Source organism: Miniopterus schreibersii, assembly GCF_964146895.1.
Source record: "Miniopterus schreibersii genome assembly, chromosome: 16".
NCBI classification, from domain to species: domain Eukaryota; kingdom Metazoa; phylum Chordata; class Mammalia; order Chiroptera; family Miniopteridae; genus Miniopterus; species Miniopterus schreibersii.
Window position 1 is genome coordinate 30431521 of NC_138116.1, and position 21876 is coordinate 30453396.

Consider the following 21876-nt stretch of genomic DNA (forward strand, 5'->3'; position numbering starts at 1 on the left):
CTAAACATTCGGATTTTCACAAGCCTCCTACCTTTTTCCTTACAGCATTTTAACAGGGCTTCCAGGTTCTACTTCGAGAAATCCTGAATGAGAGACAGGGCCTGAAGGCTTCCCCACTCTCCATTCCGTGCCGAAGCTTCCAAGGAGGCAAAGGGCAGCTTAGCAGGAGTAAATGTCTGCTCCTCTTAGAAACAAGTCCGTTGAGATTTCAAATATGCTTCCCATTCCTTTTTTTTTTTTTTGCACCTGCGTCAATCAGGGGCTTTTAACGCCTGTCCAACAGCAGATTCTTCACCACCACCCCCTTCTCTCTCTCTCTGACACACTTAGCTACTGCACTATGAGACAAAAAATGTTTTTTCTAAGATACAGGGCAGGGAGTAGGGAGCAGAGCGAAGCGGAGGCTCTTATAGGGGAAAAAACAAAGACAGAATGGAAGCAGAGATAAATTATAAAAGAGCTACAATTTAAAATTGAGGTGCATGGAAAGAGCACAGGCTGACTCGTCATGGATACGGCTAGATCTACGCAGATGCCTGCGGAAAAAAGCAGAGGATCCTCGTAAACAAACACGCTGGCCAGGCCCTGTCCCCTGCTGTTCCCGTCATCGCTTCTTAAAGTCCACAAAGTTCTCATGTGTGTCAAGTCGTGAGGAGAGAGGAAAATAAGAACGTATGCTGAGTTTTTCATAGCGCTAAATTTCTTCCATTTTTACATTCTGAGATTATATCCTTCCCTTTTTAGTCCTCAAATATTTCTTTTATAAAACAAGGGTGAAAGTCAATGATAACTGGTATCTTTTTACAGGCTTCCTTGGCAACTTAAAAAATGGATCACTCTGAGTTGCCCCATAACTTTTTTGGGGTGGTGTTGCACTGATTCGTGAAACCCAAAGCTCTGCTAATCTCCTACCCAGAAGAATATATTCTAAATGGTAAATGGTTTACCTACCTTTTCGGAACAAATTTCAATGAACATACCCTTCTTCGAGGGGAGGACATAAAATCTTACTTTTCATTCTGAACAGTTTTTCTCCCTAAAAATGTTCCCCAAGAAGGATATCAAATTAGTCATAACAACTACTGTTTAGTGCTTAATGAAACACTTCTTCGTAACCTCTGACAATTTGACAGGAGTGGATTTAATAATAGCAATAAATACAGACGGGACTACACAAATCAAGGAGGTCCTGTTGCACCCTTCTCGCTGTATTAGCCGGCATCTCAGCCTCCTCATCTGAAATGAACCAAGAAATGAATTATAACGACGGTCGTAACAATAAGAAAAAGATTCAAAATTAAATTCATACTTTTGGAAAGAATGCCTTTGTTCTTTTTTGCCCACTGTCCGCTTTACACACGCTGGAGCCAAGAGAACAAAGGAGGCTCCCAAGAGAAGGCAGGACGTAGGATGAGGGCTCCGGCTTCTGACTTTGTCGGGAAGGAAAACACAGCAGCGGCCTCCCCTCGGGGAAGCCCCTCAGTCATTTACCCTCCGTGGGGCCATAAAATGCAGTTGCACAAGCATTAGCCCAACGTTGTTTAAAGAGAGAGCAGGCTTAAGACCAAAGATAGTCTCAGTTCTAGGCGACCTTCCAAACGGCCTCACCCGTCTGTCTTACTCTAAAGAGGAGGCAGATTCTCCCCCACCCTCTACCCGCTGAACCCCTTCCCGTCCCAGCACCTCCCATCGCTGGAGGAGTTTGCCCGGGATGGGCTCTAGGATGCTGCTTACGGCAGGTCATCGGGCCCAGAGTACTTACAGAGCTGTTTCTCTCTGAGGATCTTCACCTTTTACGCACAGCTAAAGACAAACATAACAAAGGCAATGAGTTTTCTGGCTTTTTAAAGGCCCATTAATCAACATTTTAAATGCATCGAGGTGGCTCAAGGAACAGGAAACCCAAATGTCTGATCATCTCTGACCTACAAAACTACACACCAACACAGAGGTGGCTAGAATATACAGCCACCTCCGTACTGGCCCAGGCCTTAGTTCTTTGGCTACATTAATTATTTTTATTAAATGTAGAGAAGATGTAATTCTTAATTCAAAATGCTTCCAGGATTCATACGTAATTGCATATTTCTTGCTTTGTTCTGTGGTGATTTAAAAAATTTTTTTTGGAGAAAAAAATTTGCTTTGGATTGGAACAGGGGGTGGGTGAATTTCTTCTTGGGAGAGAGTGTTGCCCTAAATAATATCCAGTTACCATATGTTTCAGGAAGAACGGCTTTTGCTGGATAAGGACCTCAGCCTAGGCCACACTCACCTTTCTTGAGAGGCTTTCTGCCATATTTGCCTCCCTTTGGCACTGGATTAACCCTGGAGTCAAATGCCTGGCACTAACCTATGCACCATGCTAACCAGCAAGATTACCCATTCAGCAATTCCAATTCCAGCCCACCATAACCGGGGGCCACGTGGCTGTACTCAGAAGGTCAGCAGCAAGTGCCTTCCTTTCCATGCAGATCTGTGAATCCAGAGCAGATGCTCCTCTCTCTATTTATTTATTGAACTGAAGACACCACCACAACAATAAAGGGAAATTTAAAAGGAAGGAAAATCAGCCCCAAATCCCCTACCCCAAACACTATAGCAATTTTCATTCAGGTCTTGTCCATATGCCCCTCCATTCTTTGTAAATCTGTACTCATAATATACCATCGATTTTTATCCCCTTAAGCAACTTCCATTTTAGACCACATGGTAGAGATTGTCCAAGGATGGCTCCCAGCGCTAGTCACTCATGTAGCTGGTTCTTGGTTTTTATTTAGATGACTTTTTACCTAATAGCTTAGAACACTTAGATACCTTCATTATTCTTTGTCTTCTGGCAACCAGTCCGAAGCACAGCGTCAGAAAGACCACAACGGTTGCAGCAATAATGGGCTCTATGGGCACAGTTGAACCTCTGTCTGTTGGAAACGCAAACACAGCACGAGAACTGACATTTACGTGCTTCTAATATGTCCCAGCCATGGTGCCTCGCACTTTAGCTATACCATCCTCTTAATTAAATCTTCCCAACGATCCCCAGAGGTAGGTATTACTGTCCCCACGTTACAGGCAAGGAAACAGGGCCCTGAGAGGTTAGTTTACGTGTCCAACGTCACAGAACTAGTAACGTGCAGAGACGGGTTGTGAATCCATTCCTCTGTGGAAGGGTAGATTTTGGTAATATGAATAACTCCCCCAAAGCAGGTAGTCGGGACATTCTGTGCTTTCTTCATCCATAATTTTTGCCGTGCAGAAAGCAGAAGTAGGCTGAAGTCCATGGTTTTTCCCGCCTTTTGAAAAGTCCAAAAGATATCAGGAGGTGCCCCAGAGAGGGAAAGGGAGGGAGGAAAGTGTTAAGGGCAAGAAGAGATAAGGTGAAGAGCTCACTGGACTCAGGGGCGAGAGGCCTGTGGGCCCCAGGAGCTATACTGTGATAGTGCCCCAAGCAGGTGACAAGACATCCTAGAAGGTGGCTGCATGGTGCCCCGAGGCAAGTAGGACTCTAAGCACCAGCCTTCCCAGCCTCGGCAAAGGTTTTCATTCCTTTCTAAATGACATGGAAGAACAGAGAGTCTGTTTCTAACTTGGACTAGGAAGGGGTCAGCAGCCACCAGGACAGCCTGGAACTGAACGCCCATTCCCTTGCTTTCTGAACATCAGATGGGCTCAGAGCTGTTCTGCGCATCAGGGGCCACGGGCACAGCTGGAGGAAAGGTGGAGCGCTCACTGCGATTGCAAGCTTTCCAAGAGCCTATGAAAATATATTAGAACTTAAAAAAGTTTTGGTTCTAAAATGTGAAGAGGTGGCAAAATTATTCAAAATTAATAAATGTTTAAACATCTATAAAATGTAACTTTGTATCAACTGTAACCTATTAAATAATAATATTGTTTAAACCTTAAGAACCACATTAATGATTTATTTATGATAAAATTCAAAATGTACGAAAGTCATAAAAATTCTTTCAAAAGTATATGGAATGGGCTCCATATTACTATGTTTGCTATGCTATGGGATGAAACTTTCAAAACAAAGGTATTTCAAATAACCCCTGTCTAAGCCCCTAGAATCTGATGCCACCGTAGGAGGGGAAAGGCTCCAATCCTGGTTAAGATAACATTTTAGGACTTCAGAGTGTACTGTTTATTGTACAATTGAGTTTGTGGAGAGATGTAGTCAACAAACATTTACTGAATGACCACTGTGTGTTAGGTGTTATGCTCGGCCTTGCAAAAACAACAGGACAGACATGGAAGGCTTCTCCCTTTTTGGAGCTCATGTTCTGGTGGGGGAGACAGACATTAAACAAAAACTACAGATTGAGATAAGTCTTATAAAGGACGCGGGGTCGTGAGATAGTATAGGAGGGGAAGGAAGAGTCTCTAGATAAATCTAATTTCAAAGCCCAAGCCCTATGTGCCTCGAGACTATGAAATAGATTTTATTTCTCCATAGTTGTATGACACACTAACCAATTACCTTTTAATCATTTTCTTCTCCATTTCTGTTCAGTTCCTGCTCAGGATAAGTTTGGGAAGTAAATGGATTAAAAGTCCTTTACTCTTGCTCTTTGGTTGTTGCTAGAAATTATCCTCATGAGAGGGCGTGGGATGCACCAACCCTCTGGAGAAACTGCTCAGTGGGCCTTCTTATAAGCCCTGGCTCTGCAATTGCCAGCCCCGGGACTTACCAAGGGACCTCCACCTTACTGGGGACCCCCTCTACTTGCAGTGCCAGGGACAGATGTCGAAATGGAGAGGAAGCAACAGCGGGACAATTAGGAAAAGAAATCAGAATCCAGGGACAGGTTGGAATACACTGAAGCCACGTGTAACAGCTTTCCCGCTGTGAACAAGCTGAAATAAACTGCCTGGCCCACTGGCTCGCTTTGGATTCCAATTTTCAGGTTACAGTGACTTTGGCAAGTGTAACTGCGTCTCTCCCCTTGTCCTGTTTTGCTCTCTTATCTGCAACCAGACCTGGTGCTTTCCTCCCATGTTCCTATGGTAAAACAATCCCAACACGTGAGCCAAACGCTTGTGCCCGAGAAAAAAGATCCGTGATGTCCTCTGCAGGTTTGCATGGCCTCGCTGAAACTACCCCACCGAGCCGAGCTGCTGAGAGAGGCTCATGGCAAACTTGGCGTTTGGCCTGACCGCCAGCAGCAGAGCTCGGTGCTGCCAACAGCCAGCGACGAACGAGGCACAAAGAAATAAGAAAAACAAGCTGGTTTGGAAGCGCTCCGCCCCAGACGGCAGTCTGCCCACCTGAAAGCCAATTTGTCAAGCTGGCCTCCTGCTGGCCACACACGCTGTAGACTTTTTACGTGACATAGAGCAATTATAATTCCTTCTTAACCAAGAGGGATGACATCCCCCCCCCCCCAGTCCCTGCGTGTGGTCTTTACAGCCGGTTGGAATGGCACGGCCTGAGGCCCCTACCAACCGCGCTTTAGTGGTGCAGGGAGGAAATAAGAAGCCCTATGGTCACGTCAGTCCAACACTTCTGGCAGCAGTTCCCCTGGCCTCCTGGGAACTGGCAGGGAAGGCAATGAGCGAGCAAATGACAAGATCTACGAGCCTGGCCGGCTTGTTGGGCTGCTCCCAGCTTACGGGCCCCAGACCATGAGCATTTTCTGCATCTGCTACACCGGGTATCTCACCTTTCTCTTTTTGTATGAACAAGAAATAGGGGGAGGGAAAAACACTTGGAGCTTCATTTATTCCTGTATTGCAGAGGTGATAAACCGGGGTAGATGAAGCATAAAGCCAAGAAAGAAATCACCCCCCCTCCAACTTCCCCCCACTCCCTCTTCTGATTAATCTATACATCACAATTTCATAGTCAGGAGTGATCTTAGAGATCCGTTTTCGTATCGAGTCCACATCTTTCTTCACTGTGTTTCTGACTTCTGTTTGCCATTAGACTTAAAAGTCCAGTTCTTACAACCCTTGTTGCCCAGGAGAATGCATGGAAACAGTCCTCCCTAAAAGCTACCAGAATCGCCTTCTCTCATATAGTTCCAGAAAAGGGCCTTTGCTCAAAAAGCAGTGTCCTTGAAGAAATGGGCATCATTCCTTTAAAAGGAAGGACAGGAATTCTTAGTGGAAAACTTCTTGAATGGGATAATCCTCCAAAGAAAAAAATCCTAGCTGCTCATCATAACTGTCTTCATCGTTTGCTGTCCCGAAAACTATTTACTGGGCGTGTATTCTGTGTTCCGCATCATGCTGGATATTATTTTTAAAAGATTGGTTGGCATGCATTCTCAATAAATGCCTTATATGATTCAAAAAAATAAAAATTAAAATAAATAAAATAAATAAAAAGAGAGTTACCTTTGACAATGAGGTGAAAGTCCATCACCTTTGTTTGCAGAGGTGAGCGTGCAAAACAGCTGTAGGTTCCGTTATCGGATTTCTTGACTTTGGTGATTGACAGTTGGAGAGACTCGCTCGTCTGTTGGACTTGGTGACGGTTTTTCTCTAAGTTCAGGACTCTACTGTCTCTGTACCACGTCATTTGAGCCTGGGGGTTGGATTGCACATTGCAAACCAGCTTCGCAGCACTGCCTTCCTCAACTGTTTGGAAGTCGTTTCCACTTAGGAGGGGAGGAACTGCAAGACTCAAGCATTTAGGTTCAATTAGCAGATGAGCAGTAGTTTAAGGTCAGTGTTCAAGCTCTTCCTTCAGTCTAGCTCATGCCGTCGACCATTCATTTGACAAAAATTTATTGAGTGCCTACTGTGTGCCAAGCGCTGGGCTAGGAACCAGGGATACAATGGTAAATAACACACATCCCTTTCCAAACCTAATAGAACTTTTAATGTGGTGAAGAAGACAAACCATGAAACAGATACATAATAATGAATCTGTACCAATTTATAAGGCTGCCCAAGAGTATAAGCCTTGAGTCTTGGCTCTCTGAGAATTAATATTATAAACCAGTCTGTGCTAGTGTTGGATAAAACAGAATAACATTAAGAAAGGAGTCATCATAGTTGGTTCTAATTCCATGTACATCGCTTACCGTGACCTTGAGAAAGTTACTTTACTGCTAAGTAACTACTCAGTTTCCTCATCTAAAAAATGGGCTAACAGCTACCTCACGAATTGCTGTGAAGATTAAATGAGATAATGCCTGGAAAGAATTTACCACGGTGCTAGTTAGCAATATTATTACTGTGGTGGTAGTGGTTTTAGCGCTCCTCGAAACCTCTATTTTCACATTTTATCTAACCACATTGGCCTTGGCCACATATTTACCATGCATAATTGCATTTCCTCAATAATCCTCTAGAAGGAATGCCCTCCTCCCAGTTCCAGTTGTGGCAACTCTGGCATCTATGGCAGGTGAGCGTGACTTTCTGAGTCCCTTGCATCTGTCTGTGTGAGCAGATCCTTCCTTCCTTCATGATGAGGACAATTGTAGACCCATAGATAGTTGAACACATTTATCTGCACCAAATAATCCAGCCCGTATCCCCACCAGGCCTTTCCAACATCTACGAGGAGAAATGGCTGAGTTGACTCTCCCCTCTTCTCTACGCCCTTTGCATTTTCTGGCGAAAGTGCAAAAGAGTAAGAAAATGCTTGAAAAGTGAGCTGTAGGAAAGAGGTAAAGGCGGAGAAGGCGGGGAAAGGGAGCTTGTATAATCGGCACACTGAATAATTAGACCCTGAGTAGGCTGTGCTATTAATAACTCTCAGAAGAATGACATTTTGTTGCTCTTTGGAATGAGCTTGAATTCTGTAACCATATCCAACAAGGATGTTACATGTTATTCAGATATGTAGGAAGCTGCTAGAATATAGAACATAGTTGCCAAATATACCAGTTCCACCAGTTCCACAGGTCTTATTAGTTGTACCTTTTTATATAACTATTTAAAATTAATTTTAAGATTAACAACTACCCGTGAGTATTCTTTTTTAAAAAAAAATAATAATACATTTCAGGCCCTGGCCAAGTAGCTCAGTTGGTTAGAGGATCATCCTGATAAGCCAAGGTTGTGGGTTTGATCCCCAGTCAGAGCACACTCAAGAGTCAACCAATGAATGCATAAGTAAGTGGAACAACAAACAAAGAGATGCCTCTTTCTCTCTTTCTCTCTCTCTCCCCCTTCCTCTCTGTCTCTAAAATCAATACATAAAAAATAATAATGCATTTCAGACAAAGTTCAGGTCCTCCTTGACTCTACCCTCGTCATTTCCTGACTCCTGAGAGATACCCACTTTTATGCATTTGATATAAATCCTCGCATCTTTTTTTAAAAAGTAGTTTTTTTACATATAATGTGCCCATAGGAAATATATTGTATTGTTTTAGGAGGGTTTACATACAGGACTTCATTCTCTCAGTAACTTGGATGTTTTTGAGATCTATCCACATTGAGTCACAGAGATCTAGCTCATTGCTTTTAAAATGCTATAGTATAATATATGACTCTTCAATCATTTTATTTTGATGAGAATTAGGTTGTTTTCATTTTTAAAATGTTAACCAATGCTTCAGTAAATACGCTTGTATTTGCCTCTACACACATGTGCATGTGTCTCTCCAAGGTTAACACCTAGAATAGAAATGCTGGGTTTCATAGGATAGGCATACTTTAAATTTTGATAGATATTGCAAAAGAGGGAGTCTCGATTTATACTTTCAGCAACAATGTATGAAAGAACCTGCTTCTGTCACGCTCTCCCAAATAGTGTATTATCAGCTGCTATTTATAATAATAATACTTTCTCAGGACCATGCATGCTATTCTTGTAATTCTGTGACCTCATTTTGATTTATTGATTGATGAGCTTGTATCAGTTTGTCACTATGAACCACTGACCAATTGTTGTTTTCATATGAGTTTAGCAACAACACCATTTAGGCAATTGCTATAAAGATGATTCTGAATGTGAATTCAGGCTGGAAAGCCAACAATCATTTTTTAAAGCCGCCAAATCGTATTGGCATGTCTGCCATGTCTCCCTTAAGAAGCTACAATGGGAAGAGCATTAGGTTAGGAGCCTGGGGATTTGTGTTCTGTTCTCAGCTCCAGCTGCGATCATTCTGGCCCTCAGTCTGAGCCTCGGTTTCCTCATCTGCCATGTCATAGGGATTACAAGACCTCCAAGGGCCCTTGAGAGTCTTAGATTCTATCAAAGTATGCAAGAGGAAGCTTGCTTTAAAAATCACATTTTATAAATTCATAGCAAATAAAAAAACAAGACTCCTTTTTCCAGGAACGAGCAAATGATTCACTCTGGAAACTCAAGCTGCAGGTTGCCAGCATTTCCCAGAGCTGGATTCTTTGGCATTTTCTCCACCCTTTTATCTCAGGAGCGATGGCATCCGTTTTTCACAGAAAAGCTTGCTGAACTTGAGTCCAGAGCTCTTTCTACCAAATCAGACCATGCCATCGCCCTAACCCACATCACCCCTCACCCCACCACCTGCACCCCCCTCACGTAGAGTCAGCTTTCCACCCCAACCATGATCACCTACGTAGAATCATCCGAAAGACCCCTAACACCATATACTTCCACCAGTGGGTTCCCCGTTCCTGCATCCCAGCCACCGAAGAGCTTCATCTTTGGAGGTTTTAAACATGAAACGCCCTCATTCTTAATTTAGAAAATGAAAATAAAATTTCATATCAAGCTGGCAAATTTCAAACTCAGTGCTCACGAGGCCACATCAAGCAAATGTTAAAATGCACACACTCTCTAGACCCAGATTCCAGCTACCACTGAATGTGGCGCAGACGACACAGACGAGCCGTTTCTTTCCTTATACTCACACGTGACATTCAGCACCACTGAGACAGCCACCGACTGGTCCCTCTGCAGCTTGCAGGTAAAAGTGACTCCATTGTCACTTTCGCTGATGGAAGACACGCAGACGGCGCTGGAATTGACCGTGTTTTCAGACTTCAAATCCACTGCGCCCCCTTCCCGGTACCAGAGGAGTCCCTCGTCCCCGGTGTGGTTTTGAACAGCGCAGTTCAGAGATTCTTCGGAGCCAAGCTGCGTGTTCAGAATATAGTTCTCGCTTTTACCATTCACAGTTAACACGGAGCCTGGGAGTGCAGGAGAGACACTGTTAGACAGAGTGACCAGCCCTGGCCAGTGTGGCGCAGCTGGTTGGGCTGCGGGTTGAACTCCCGGTGGGGGCGCATGTCCCAGGGTAGGGGCCCCGTCCCCCGTGGGGGGCATGCAGGAGGCAGCTGACCCACGTTTCGTTCTCACCTCAATGTTTCTCTCTCTCTCTCCCTCTTCCTTCCTCTCTCTCAAAAAATCAATTAAAAAAATCTTTTTTAAAAAGTAGAGTGAACCATCTAAATGACCATAAATGTTATAGCAGTACAAGGAAAGACTTCGCAACAAATTAAAATATTCGTAGCAGCCTGTATGATCTTACAAGGAAAAGGGATTCATAATGCATCATCAACTGAAAAAAGGAAATGCTTAAAACGATGGTCACCAAGTTCTGCTGCACGTTGGAATCACCTGGAGATCTTTAAAAAGGTTGCTTGTGCCTTGCTCCCAGCCCCAGACATTCTTATTAACGGATAGGAGTGCAACCTGGGCGTTGGGATTTTAAAAAGCCCCCAGATTACTCTAATGTGCAGTGAAGTTTGAGAACCCCTGGGTTAGAAAACAGCACGTACAGAGTCACTCCATTCACACACACACACACACACAAAATTCTACCTGTATGGAATAGCATTGATACAAATAGAGAAAAAAGTGGAGAAATACTTGCCAGATTGAACTTGTTTACTTCAAGGAGTTGAATGTAGCAAAGTAAGGGGGTGGGGGTGGGGAAATACAAAGGAAAAGACTAGTAAAATGAAAAAAGTAGTTAAGACGTAGCGTGAGGCCAACAGGCAGAATGTAAATTGCATCGCTAATAATTATAAACATGTCAAAAATGCGTATGGCCAAAAGCTGACTTGAAAACATTCCTGATTAGAAGATGGAATTTGCTCTTCCATGTCTGATGTTTTCATATTGTGTTGGCAGTGCAGTGAAATACAACAATGTCAACACTGCTGTGATTCGCGGGATAGACAAGTTGTTGTGGGGCAGATGATCAGGATACATAGCACTTTGTTTTCGCCTCTTATTTTTAGAAACATCCATGTATAGGAACATACCGAAATTTCGGTCCTTGTTTTCTGGGTTCAGAAGCAAGTAACAAAAGGTAAAAAAATGACTTTAGCCACCAGAAACTTGGCCCCTACGTAACAGTTGTGAATATAGCCTGTAAACACATGCACTTTTTCTTTAAAAAAACATAAACTATTGGAAAAAATAATGAGATTGTTGCCTCGGTTTCATTTTTGTTTTGTTTTGCTTTTTAATCTGGAAAACTGTACACCAAAACGTTGAATGGCTTATGTTTGGGTGATGGGATTTGGGGGGATTTTTACCTTTATCCTTTTATATACTTCCCAATTTATTTTTTACAACAACTATGTGTTACTTTTCAAATTGAGGGGGAAAGCTACTTCCAGATCGGGTGGGGAGCAAACCCAGGAAAGATTTTCGTGTGAGTGGTATGTTCAAATAAACACCGGAAGACTATTTTCGATACGATTAGTAATAAAACGCATTAAAATGTAGAAAAATTCTGGCTGTGGCTCTGGAGAGAATGAAACACTTCCCCCTGCTTATACTATGAGAACCTGCTATCTGCCACCTGCACTCTGAACCATACCAACCAGGTAGTCATTCCAATTTGGATTTTGGAGTTTTCCAATGGCCATCGATCATTTTTTTTTTTTTAATATATCTTTATTGATTTCAGAGAGAGGAAAGGAGAGGGAGAGAGAAATAGAAACATCAATGATGAGATATAGTCATCGATCGAGCCCACAACCCGGGCATGTGCCCTGACCGGGAATCGAACCCTGATCACCTGGATCCTAGGTCGACGCTCAACCGCTGAGCCACGCCCGGCCGGGCATCATCGATCATTTTTGATCAGAAAGTTTTCTTTATTTAAAGAGGCAAAAGAAGATAAACTTACTTGTCATTTCGTGTGGCAGAAATAAAACCACTGAGAGCAGAAGTCTGCATGTTTGCAGCAGGCCGCCGCCCCTCCGTGCCATCCTGAATGGGCCCGCGCCGGCTCTGCGGGGGGAAGAGTGCAGTTGTTCTGTACTTTGGGCCACACTGAGTTTATGAGCAATGCACTTACAGTAAAGTCCCAGGTGAGTCACCCCAGTTATAAGGCTACTATTTCTAGTTTTCAAACAATACCATTCTGGCTGCTAAGTTCAAAGTGCTTTCGGTTTTAAAACATTTTTAAAGCCCTGACCGGTGTGGTTCAGTGGTTAGAGCATCAGCCGTCCCACCCAAGGGTCTCCGGTTCAATCCCCAGTCAAGGGCACGTACCTGGGTTGCAGGTTCGAGCCCGGCCCCAGTCAGGGCACGTGTGGGAGGCAACCCATCAATGCGTCTCTCGCACATCGATGTTTCTCTCTTTCTCTCTCCCCTCCCTGCCTTCCACTCTCTCAAAAAATCAATGGAAAAAAATATCTTCCAGTAAGGATTAACAAAGAAACCCCACAAAAACATTTTTTAAAACAACAAAAAATCACAAGGAAACAGGCTGTAAGATTTCGGGCAGCTCTAGGGCAGCCCTGGGGAAGGTGAAACCAGCCTTCCCTAGAGAAAGTGAACATGTGTCATTTTCACAGAAAGGGAAATGAAACTTGTTTCATTCTTAGACGGTCCCTCCTTGAACAAAGTAAATCTTGTTTTGAAAGCCTCTCTTCGGTCATTATTGTAAAGTTGCTCTCTGCTAACAGAGAGTTTTTTGAAACTATTCCAAATTCCGTAGATTCAAACGGTTTGTACCTTAGGAAAGAGTCAATCGCAGCACGGCCTCTGGTCTGAAACCGTGTTAACCCCCCCCCCCCCCGCTCTCCCCTCGTGATATTCCTTCCCCTTCGCCTAGTGTGGACTGAAAACAATGAATAATAAAGGCCGCCTTTTCTGTGCTTTGCTGTTGCCATCCCTCTCCCTAAAATATTTTCCATTTCCATCTAGGGAAAAACATGTATTTACGACTTCCTTGCAAGAGTACCACTGTGAACATAGTAGAAACACACATGAAATGCTGTCTATGTGACAGATCCTGTGCCAGACACTTTACACACATTATTTAAACCTCCGTTAAGTCCCTCACGATGCTCATGAGGTCATTTCTAAAGGTTTGGAGAGATGATGTCATTTCTCTAAGATCCCAAAGGCAGTAAATGTCAGGGTCTGGATTTGAACCCAGGACTCCCGAGGCTATGCTCTTAACCACCCTGCTGCCTAGATTAATATTCTCTTTCTTTAAGAAGCTTCTGTGGCCCTGGCCGGGTAGCTTAGTTGGTTAGAACATTGTCCCGATAGGCCAGGGTTGGGGGTTCGATCCCTGGTCAGGGCACACACAAGGATCAACCAATGATGCATAAATAAGTGGAACAACAAATCGATGTTTCTCTCTCTCTCCCTAAAAAAAAAACACACATAAAGAAGAAGCTGCTGTTAATCCCTCTAGTCCCTGACTACGCCACAGTCCTTAGCAACTTGTCCCCATCCCAGGCCTGTCCTGACAGGAGCAAGTTTCGTTCCTGCCAGGCTCACCCCTTCTGGCTGATAAGCCTGCACCAATATTTCAATAAGATACACTTAGTACTAATATAGATTCTTTTGTAATTTTACAATGTTGCCAAGAAGATTTCTATGACAGCGTTGTAAGAGCAATGATTTCAGAATTTGGTCACGAACGGAGTTTTCTCCAGCGCTGCTCACAGTAGGTGCTCGATAGAAACTGAAAGTTCCCTTCTTAAGGAGGAAGGTTGAGTTCTCCCCTTCCCTGCCACCCCGCCACGACGGCCACTTCTCAAAACGCATTTCCCTCGCTCCACACCTTTACCACTTACCTGCTGAGCTCTGGGAGGCTGGCTTCCTTGGCCAGTTGTTCCTGTGGCCGAGAACCCCGAATCCTTTCCCTGTTGCCATCTTTATAATACCTGAAATTGAACACTTTATGACAGTAGGTCAAGTAAATAATTAAATTGGGTTCAAAGTCTGTTTCTCTTTATGGATTCTTAGAGAAGACAGTAATTAGGAAAGACATCTTCTTAAGATCGAAGTGTTTATGTACATATACCTAAGTTACTAGGTGGGACCAGACATTACTAACAGGGATGTAACTGCTCCAAGAAAGCCCGAGCTCATCTCACTGAACACTGTCATGCTCAAGCTAGGTGACTGTGCTTTGATAATCTGGCAGCCTGAGAGCTGTGATGGGGTAAGTGTAAAGAGAGGTTTGATTTTCACAGCGGACAAAACATTGGGAGATTTCACACAACCTAAATAATGCTGGGAACGTATTATTTCCCACCGGTAACCCAAAGCCAGTGTAAGCTGTACCAAGCCAGCCACGGCAGGGGCAAGTTCTAACCCTTCGGAAGCCTCACCTGATGGGGCAGACCTGGCATTACAATTTCAAGAATTAGGAACTGAGCATAACCATACTTTACCGGTTAAAAAGTACATATGTTTATGGTATTGTTTCAATGTGAATTTTATCTGGCTAGCAAGTACTATTGTCCCAATTATACAAGAATAGAATAAAAGACTATTTGCGTTTATTTGCCCATTTTAACACATTGATTAAGCACATCAGAGACCTGCTTCTGACTAGCTGTGTGACTCCAAAAGTTAGTTAACCTCTATGAGCCTCAGGTTCTTTGTCAATACAATGGGAATAACAATGCCCTCCCTACAAAGTCACTGTGAGGCCTGCATGAAATAGAGCATGTGAAGGGCCACACAGGAAATCCTTAATAAGCAGTAACTGTTGTTATGATTAATATGGGCTGGGCAGGGCATAATAAATCAACACCGCCTCTCTATAGCAGTGTTCCAGTGAGAATCACAGCTCAGAGCAGTTCCTGATGACTGAGCTGCAAGCACCATCCAAGCAGGCTTGAGTTCGCTTCTCTGTGGTGCTAAGGGCAGGTAGTTTAGTATTATCACTTTTTTTTTTTAAATATATCTTTATTGATTTCAGAGAGAGGAAAGGAGAGGGAGAGAGAGAGACAGAAACATCAATGATGAGAGAGTCATTGATCAGCTAGCCCACAACACGAGCATGTGCCCTGACCGGGAATCGAACCCCGATCGCCTGGATCCTAGGTCAACGCTCAACCGCGGAGCCACGCCCGGCCGGGCAATATTATCATTTTTAAATGAATCGATGTCTTGGTTCTGGGTCCTTCCAGAGTAGACCATAAGACCAAGCTTCGTCTGCAAATAGTTTCTTTAAAGCTGATCTCAGGAAGCACAGTAAGGAAGTGAGACAGGGGAGGGAGGAAAACCCATAAAGGGTGTGTTAATAAACAGGTTACTGCCGGGGGCAACTGTGTGTGAAACGCACCTCAGAATCAACTCATGAGGGCGAAGGAAGCGTGGGTGTTCACCCACCGAGGTCCCTCCATCACTGGCCCAGGGATGCTCTTCGAGCGTTGTGGGCTCCCCAGCACCTCCAGCCTGCCCTGTGAGGGCAGAGGGCACTCTGTCCGTCCATCAGTGAATGTGTAGGCGAAGACACTCAGGAAGTCACCTGATACATAGCAACTGCTTACGGATGACCTCTAGGCTGGCCAACAGGACATGGCAGGGCAACAAAATCTACTTCTACAATCGGATATTATATGATTTTAGGAAATAATGGTTAATTATTCTTCCGTGTGGCAGGTAACAGTATTGCAGTTATATAGGAGAGTGTCCTTACTCTTTGGAGATGCTTGCTGAAATATTTATGGGTTAAATGTCATGATTGAAATGAACTTTCCAATGATTCAGCAGAAATAAATACACATGCACCAAGCAAATATAGCAAAATATTAACATGCCCAATCTAGAATCTAGATAAGGTTAAGTAAATATTCATTATACTATTTCAACTGTTGGGAGAAGGTATTTAGTGGTTTTTATTGTGTATCCTTTATGTGGTGACTACTCAAAGCATTAGAGGTGCTGTGTCATCTAAGCCAATACGGCGTCTTTATCATGAATTAATAGAAGACTTGGGCTCTCAAGTCACTCTACTGCCGTCTGTGGAAAACTGTTTTAATACCTTTATAAATCTATGGTGTTTACAAGATGAATGGTGCTCCCCGAATCCCACAACAGTATGTGGTGCCCTGGGAGATACAAAAGTGAGTGAAACAAAGCTCCTGTTCTTCAAGCGCCTTCCATCCTAGAGAGGAAGATGGATGGTCGGGAGCCAGCTATAGTGCACTCTGCTGGGGAGGGATTTCAGGTTTTAAAAATGGTATCATGGCGCCCCTTCTGGAAAAGCGAAGAAGTGACCACATTTGTCCAAGGTCACAAATCATCCCTGGAACATTCTACTTTCCTAGAACTGACTGAGAGGAGAAACCACTTCTCCACAAGTAGTTAAGCCTAGGAGTTAACCATTAAGCCTAAGCTGGTTGGCTGGTTGGAGTATTAACAGATCCCAGTACCTCACGTCTTCCACAAGTAGTTCAGGCCCAGAGAGGAGAGAGGCAGCCTCGAATCTGGAAACTCCTGGGGGTAGAGACCAATCTGTTCCACATCAGGCTCATGCACATCTGGACAGAGAAGGAGCTCCAACAACTGGCAGCCACGGTGTTCTGATTTAAGTGAACGTAAGCAGCTCTGGGGAGTCTCCAGGCACCTCTCCTTCATTAGTTCTGATGAGGCTCAGAAATCTCATCCTTAACAACCTACCAGGTGTGACTGACACAGTGGTCCAGGAATCTCATTTTAAGAACCACAGGGCTACAGGACTAAGCATTGGTGAGGGTCGTAAAGGCAGAAGCCCCCGAGCTAAGGGGAAGCGCCTAGCACAATGCCTAGTGTGTGGTGGGTACTGAAGAAACATTAGTGGAAGGGAGGGAGGGAGGGAAGGAGGGAGGGAGGGAGGGAGGGAGGGAGGGAGGAAGGAAGGAAGGAAGGAAGGAAGGAAGGAAGGAAGGAAGGAAGGAAGGAAGGAAGGAAGGAAGGAAGGAGGGAGGGAGGGAAGGGGAAAAGTCACAGCCTTTGCATCTGCTGTCACAAGCTGATGTAACGGAGGCAGCTGCTCAGCAAGCAGTTGGAGGATCATAGGCCAGCAAGGTCATCTGGCCAAGTCACTGGAAATGCCATTAAGGGCTTTAAAGTGACAAAAAAGCTAGAACTCTGGCAGTCACAGCCTAGCAATGATAAATGGTTCTCGGAGCAATGCAGGAACACGGGGTGGTAACTTTTCTATCGAGAATCCAACAGTGTCCCCTAAAGTGCTTAAAACTGGTCATGGAACTTCAGAATTTCCAGCGTAAACAGTGCCTAGTGATTCTCTAACTTCCCATGCTCCATTAGGATTCATTCCTTCATTGCCAAAAACATGAGACGTTAAAGCAAGAACCTGAGAGGCCTCCTGTCTAGAGTTGCCAAGTTTAGCAAATAAAAATATAGGACACCCTGTTACATTTGAATTTCACGTAAACAACAAATATCCTTTCCGTACAAGTAACGTTCCATGCAGCAACTATCTATTAATTCACAACAAAGCCAATGTTTGGTATATATCTATCATTTTAAAAATCATTTTTTAAAGTATAACTGAAATCCTCCAGACATAGGTAGGGGTTCTGTCTTTTGTCTGGCACTCCTGCACCAAATCCTCCCTCGTTTTAATAGGCGAGGAGATGAAGTTCAGAGGTAAAGGGACTTGTCCAAAGTGATGCCGGGGTTAGAATTCATTCAAGATTCCCGGCTGCCACACGGAGTCCTTTTCCAAGTGTCTTACTTCAGAGTTTCTTAACTTGGCTTCTTGATCCATCATGGATGGGTAAACATGTATGTGTGTGTGTGTGTGTGTGTGTGTGTGCATGCGTGTGCGTGTGCATGTGCGTGTGCGAGTATATGTGTACATGGGTATTTTTCTAGGGAGATGGTCTGATTCTTTTAATTAGCTTCTCAAGAGTCATAATTTTAAAAAAGATTAAAATGTGCTCTTTTGCAGTACGAAGCTCTGCTTTCAAAATGCAGAACATTTATTACTCCGGGCTGAGGCTGCTTTTCTGTTTCCCCTATGTCCCTTCATTCCCTGGCACAGCACCGGGCCCAGTCCTGCTAGGAAATGGGTACCTACAAGCCTACAGAAAAATATTCACTACAACCTCTCCAGGCCACGCAGCACAAGCCAACCCGCCCTCCACAACCTGCCTATATCCAAGCCCCAAGGTCCTCTGATCCACGCTGTATTTTCCTTCCTCTACCCCTTAGAATTGACAACGGAGGGTTGACAGGCCAGAACACGTCTAAGAGACTAGGTAGGCGGTAGCAGTGATGTGACCTTTGAGGTTGACCACTAGAGGTCCCTTCTCATCCACAGCGATTCTGAAGTTAGACTTGGCCAGAGGTGAAAGAAGATACTTCTGTGGACCCATGGGCCTGGTCTCGCCTGCTACAGGCGTAACCGGTGTTTTCGGTACCAAGCAGTGGGATACAGCAGGAGTGATGCAGAATAAACGGCTTCCTCAGGAGAACCTGGGTAATGTCTCTTCCAGGATCGGTCTCGAAGGCAGAGTATTAAGGCAGGAGCAGGGAGCTGGACTTTCCTTGTTATCCGAAAGGAAAAACTCAGGACATTCCACCACTCACCATCCCCAGGCAAATGTCCAATTTCCTTTTGAGTATAGTCTGGCTCCAGGGCTGTATTTACTAGAAGCTAATGAAGCTTCCGCTGGAAGCCCTCATTTGCACAGGCCCCTTCTAAAGGCCCTGACCCTAGTAGCTCAATGTTTGTAATTTCGTACTCTTTTCCTTAAAGAAGGCCCCCCAGAGTATATAAACATCAGGCCCCAGAGGGCCTGGCTCTAACACTGTCTGGCTCAGGATACAGGATTTCAGAGAGGAAAGAGGCGGGGGGGGGGGGGGGGGGGGGGGGGGGGAGTTTCAAAGGGAAGCCCCTCCCCTGCCCTCACTGGAGACTAATGAGAGAGGATTTCCTGTGGTCTGAGGAAGAGATTCGTAGATGTGCCAAAGAACCAGGCAGCCACTGAATTTCCAAAGAGCTGTAACTGCGGACAACAGAAGTGAAGGAGCCCCCTCTTGCCTGCTCAGAGCTTTCCTTGGTCAGCAGGAATTTGCCAAATCTTTAGGGGCAGGGTGGTTCACTGAAACGCCTCTAGCATCCTGATGGCTGCTTTCCGAATAAATAAATGGTCTTGCCAACCATTGTGCAGATTTTGAGGGGATAAACCACTCCAGTTCCAGAATTCCTATGGGTGGTGATGAGCTATGAACTTTATAAAAGAGTAAATAATCAATGAGGTTTGAATGGACAATTCTGTTTGGGAGGTATAGATAGATTTTGGAATGAAAGCTAAAGCAATATCCTCAGCTCTTTAAAAGCTGGGAGTTTTTTCTGTTTTTGAAAGCGTATGGTGCTAGAAACCTGCAAACCAGCAGTGTGTGGAAGTGGCTCATAAAGCCTGGTGCGAGCCAACTCTGCATTCAGTGACTTCAACTTGGTAGCTTAAATCAGCCACAGTGGGAGTATTTACACCATCAAAATTGGCAGTCACTACAGATCAGGGCCTTCCTCTCCAAAACTAATTGTTAGACCTTTACAAGCACATCACAGCCTGTATTCCACTCCTAACATACTCCCCATCCCTCTCGCAGACATGCTCACACATCACAGAGCCTGCAAGCACATCACCCTGTGTATTTGTGTATGTATAAACACACAGAGAATCACATATATACACTTTTCCTTTATAGCCAGCTTCATGTCAGCAATCCTCCTTGCTCTGCAGACATCGTCAGTGCTTTCCTAATTACATTCTGATCCCAGACAGTAATCTCTTTCTCTTTCTCCCTCTTTCACAGTTGTTCTCTCCCTGACTTCGTGAGGCCCTCAGTGTCTCATGGATTAAGTACAAGACTGTGAAAGTTTCTGAGGCAATGCCATAGTAAGGACAGCAGATCACCTTAGCTGTCCATAAGTGAACAGTAAAGATTGTATCAGCAACTGGACAGTGTTTTCCAAAAGGAACATGTTGGCATTTGGTCAGTGTTCTTTCAAGATGCTGAGTTCTCACCAGCATCCATCATTCCCCTAGCACTCAGGGACATTTGAGATGAGCATCTGTGTGTCAGGTGGATGGAAGCAGGCAAAGAAAAGTCATGGGACTTGCTCAGGCCAGTCCCAAGAACAGATGTCACTTCTCAGCCTGAAAACCTTGAGCTGCAAAATATTACATGGGAGATATAAGGGAGGGAACTGACATTTTTGTGTCAACTTCATACCAAGTACTCCTGCAATAATAGTCTTGAGTGTAGCAGTAATATTTCCAGTTTCCAGACCAAAAAAACTGAGGCCCAGGGAATTTAAGTAATCTAGTCAAGGATACATAGCTAGTAGGTAGAAAGATGTTTTGTTAATAGCACAGCAGGGTTTGTTGGAAAAACAATCCCTTGGCCTATTTCTCTTCACCCTTCCACTCTCCTAAATCTGCTCCCCAGACAACTCTTTTTAGACTTTTTACTGTTTCTTTGAACTCTGTTTTTAACCAGTAGACTTATTAGTAGAACAATGGGTGCAGGGACTTTGTTTCATTTATTATGTCTGCATCTTTAATGCCTAGAACAGTGCTTAGCACATCATAAATATATGTTGAAAAAATATCGTCATTCCTGGATTTATCAACTGACCTCCTGCTATGAGAGATAAAGATCTAGGATACCAAGGACAGTTTCCTTTCACCTCTCCAACTGCTTCCCATTAAGGTTTTATCAATATTTGAGATCCTCAGCTGGTCACCTTTGTAACTCTGAGTAATGCACCTACTCTTTTATTTCTTGTTACACAACTACAGATCATTATCTTTGGACTCCAGCGTGACAGTCTTGATTTCACTGTAGGTCTGCCTGACTTGAGGACCCACGTCCTTTCCATTCCACACTGAGCCTCCCACACTGACCAATAGGCTCTATCTTTAACTTCTGGACCAGCGAGTGTCCCTCTGCCTAATTTGGGGAAATGTGTTTTAATATAATAGGCGATGGGAAAGGATTTTGAACTAGAGGCATTTGTGGGCCAGCATTGATCAAGAGAGAATAGTCTCAAGATAATGGAATGAGTTTATCAAGTTAAAGTTTAATTCAGAAGCATTAAAAAAATATGCATAGTCGAGAATTTTGACGGCAGGTTGTAATTTACTGCAAATTTCCTTTTCTCTAAGGTGAATGCCTCTCCTTTCCACAGGGCAGGACTTTGTATTTTATAATAGGGCTACTTTGGGCCTACAAAACTGATGGCAACCCTGGGCCCTCCACTGCTATCAACAGCTCAAAATACCCCAGAAATGCTCCCATGTGTGCCCTGAGGCAAGCTATTTCCTTGGCATGCTGTGGAAAGGAAAGTGGGAGCTGAGGGTAGCCCTGGGTGTGGGTTTCACTAGAGAAAGTCACTGACACCGTGGAGCAGAGGCCAGGAAAGGAAAACAGACCCGGCCTTTGTTTCCCAGGGGCCACAATGCAAACACTGTCTGCGTCGGTGCTTGATACGGATTTTCTGTTTGCGTCTATTTCCTACCTACTTCCAGAAGACAGTGTCACTTGCTTTTTTTTTATTATTTTTTATTTTTGTCACTTGCCTTTTATCTACGCTTCCTCATTCCTGACTTTCACTCCTTGTTCTTAAAGGTACCTACTGGCTCTGCATAATCTGAGCCAGACAAGGCCTTGACCTACAGATCTGGAACCTGTCGGGCCTTTGGACTTAAACAACAAGCAGGATAGATGGCAGGAGAGCTCCGTTCAGGGCCCCCCAT

At 44.2% G+C, this 21876-nt stretch overlaps 1 protein-coding gene across 1 annotated transcript; it reads right to left on the reverse strand.

The window, feature by feature from the left end:
• Positions 1-1113: 1113 nt before the first annotated feature.
• Positions 1114-14020, reverse strand: TMIGD1 (transmembrane and immunoglobulin domain containing 1). The gene is made up of 7 exons (XM_081162246.1): positions 13939-14020; positions 12030-12133; positions 9796-10074; positions 6340-6618; positions 2815-2918; positions 1763-1803; positions 1114-1236 (listed from the first exon to the last, which is right to left on the reverse strand). The coding sequence occupies exons 2-7, from the start codon at positions 12109-12111 to the stop codon at positions 1233-1235; spliced, it is 789 nt and encodes a 262-aa protein (XP_081018372.1). The 5' UTR covers positions 12112-12133; positions 13939-14020; the 3' UTR covers positions 1114-1232.
• Positions 14021-21876: the final 7856 nt, after the last annotated feature.

Coding starts and splice junctions, on each gene's coding strand:
- TMIGD1 (XM_081162246.1), bottom strand. CDS start 12,111: ATGGCACGGAGGGGCGGCGGCCTGCTGCAAACATGCAGACTTCTGCTC. Junction 6,619..9,795: donor AGTGGTGCTGAATGTCACGT/GTGAGTATAAGG, acceptor TGAGTCTTGCAG/TTCCTCCCCTCCTAAGTGGA. Junction 1,804..2,814: donor GAAGACAAAGAATAATGAAG/GTATCTAAGTGT, acceptor GTTTGTCTTTAG/CTGTGCGTAAAAGGTGAAGA.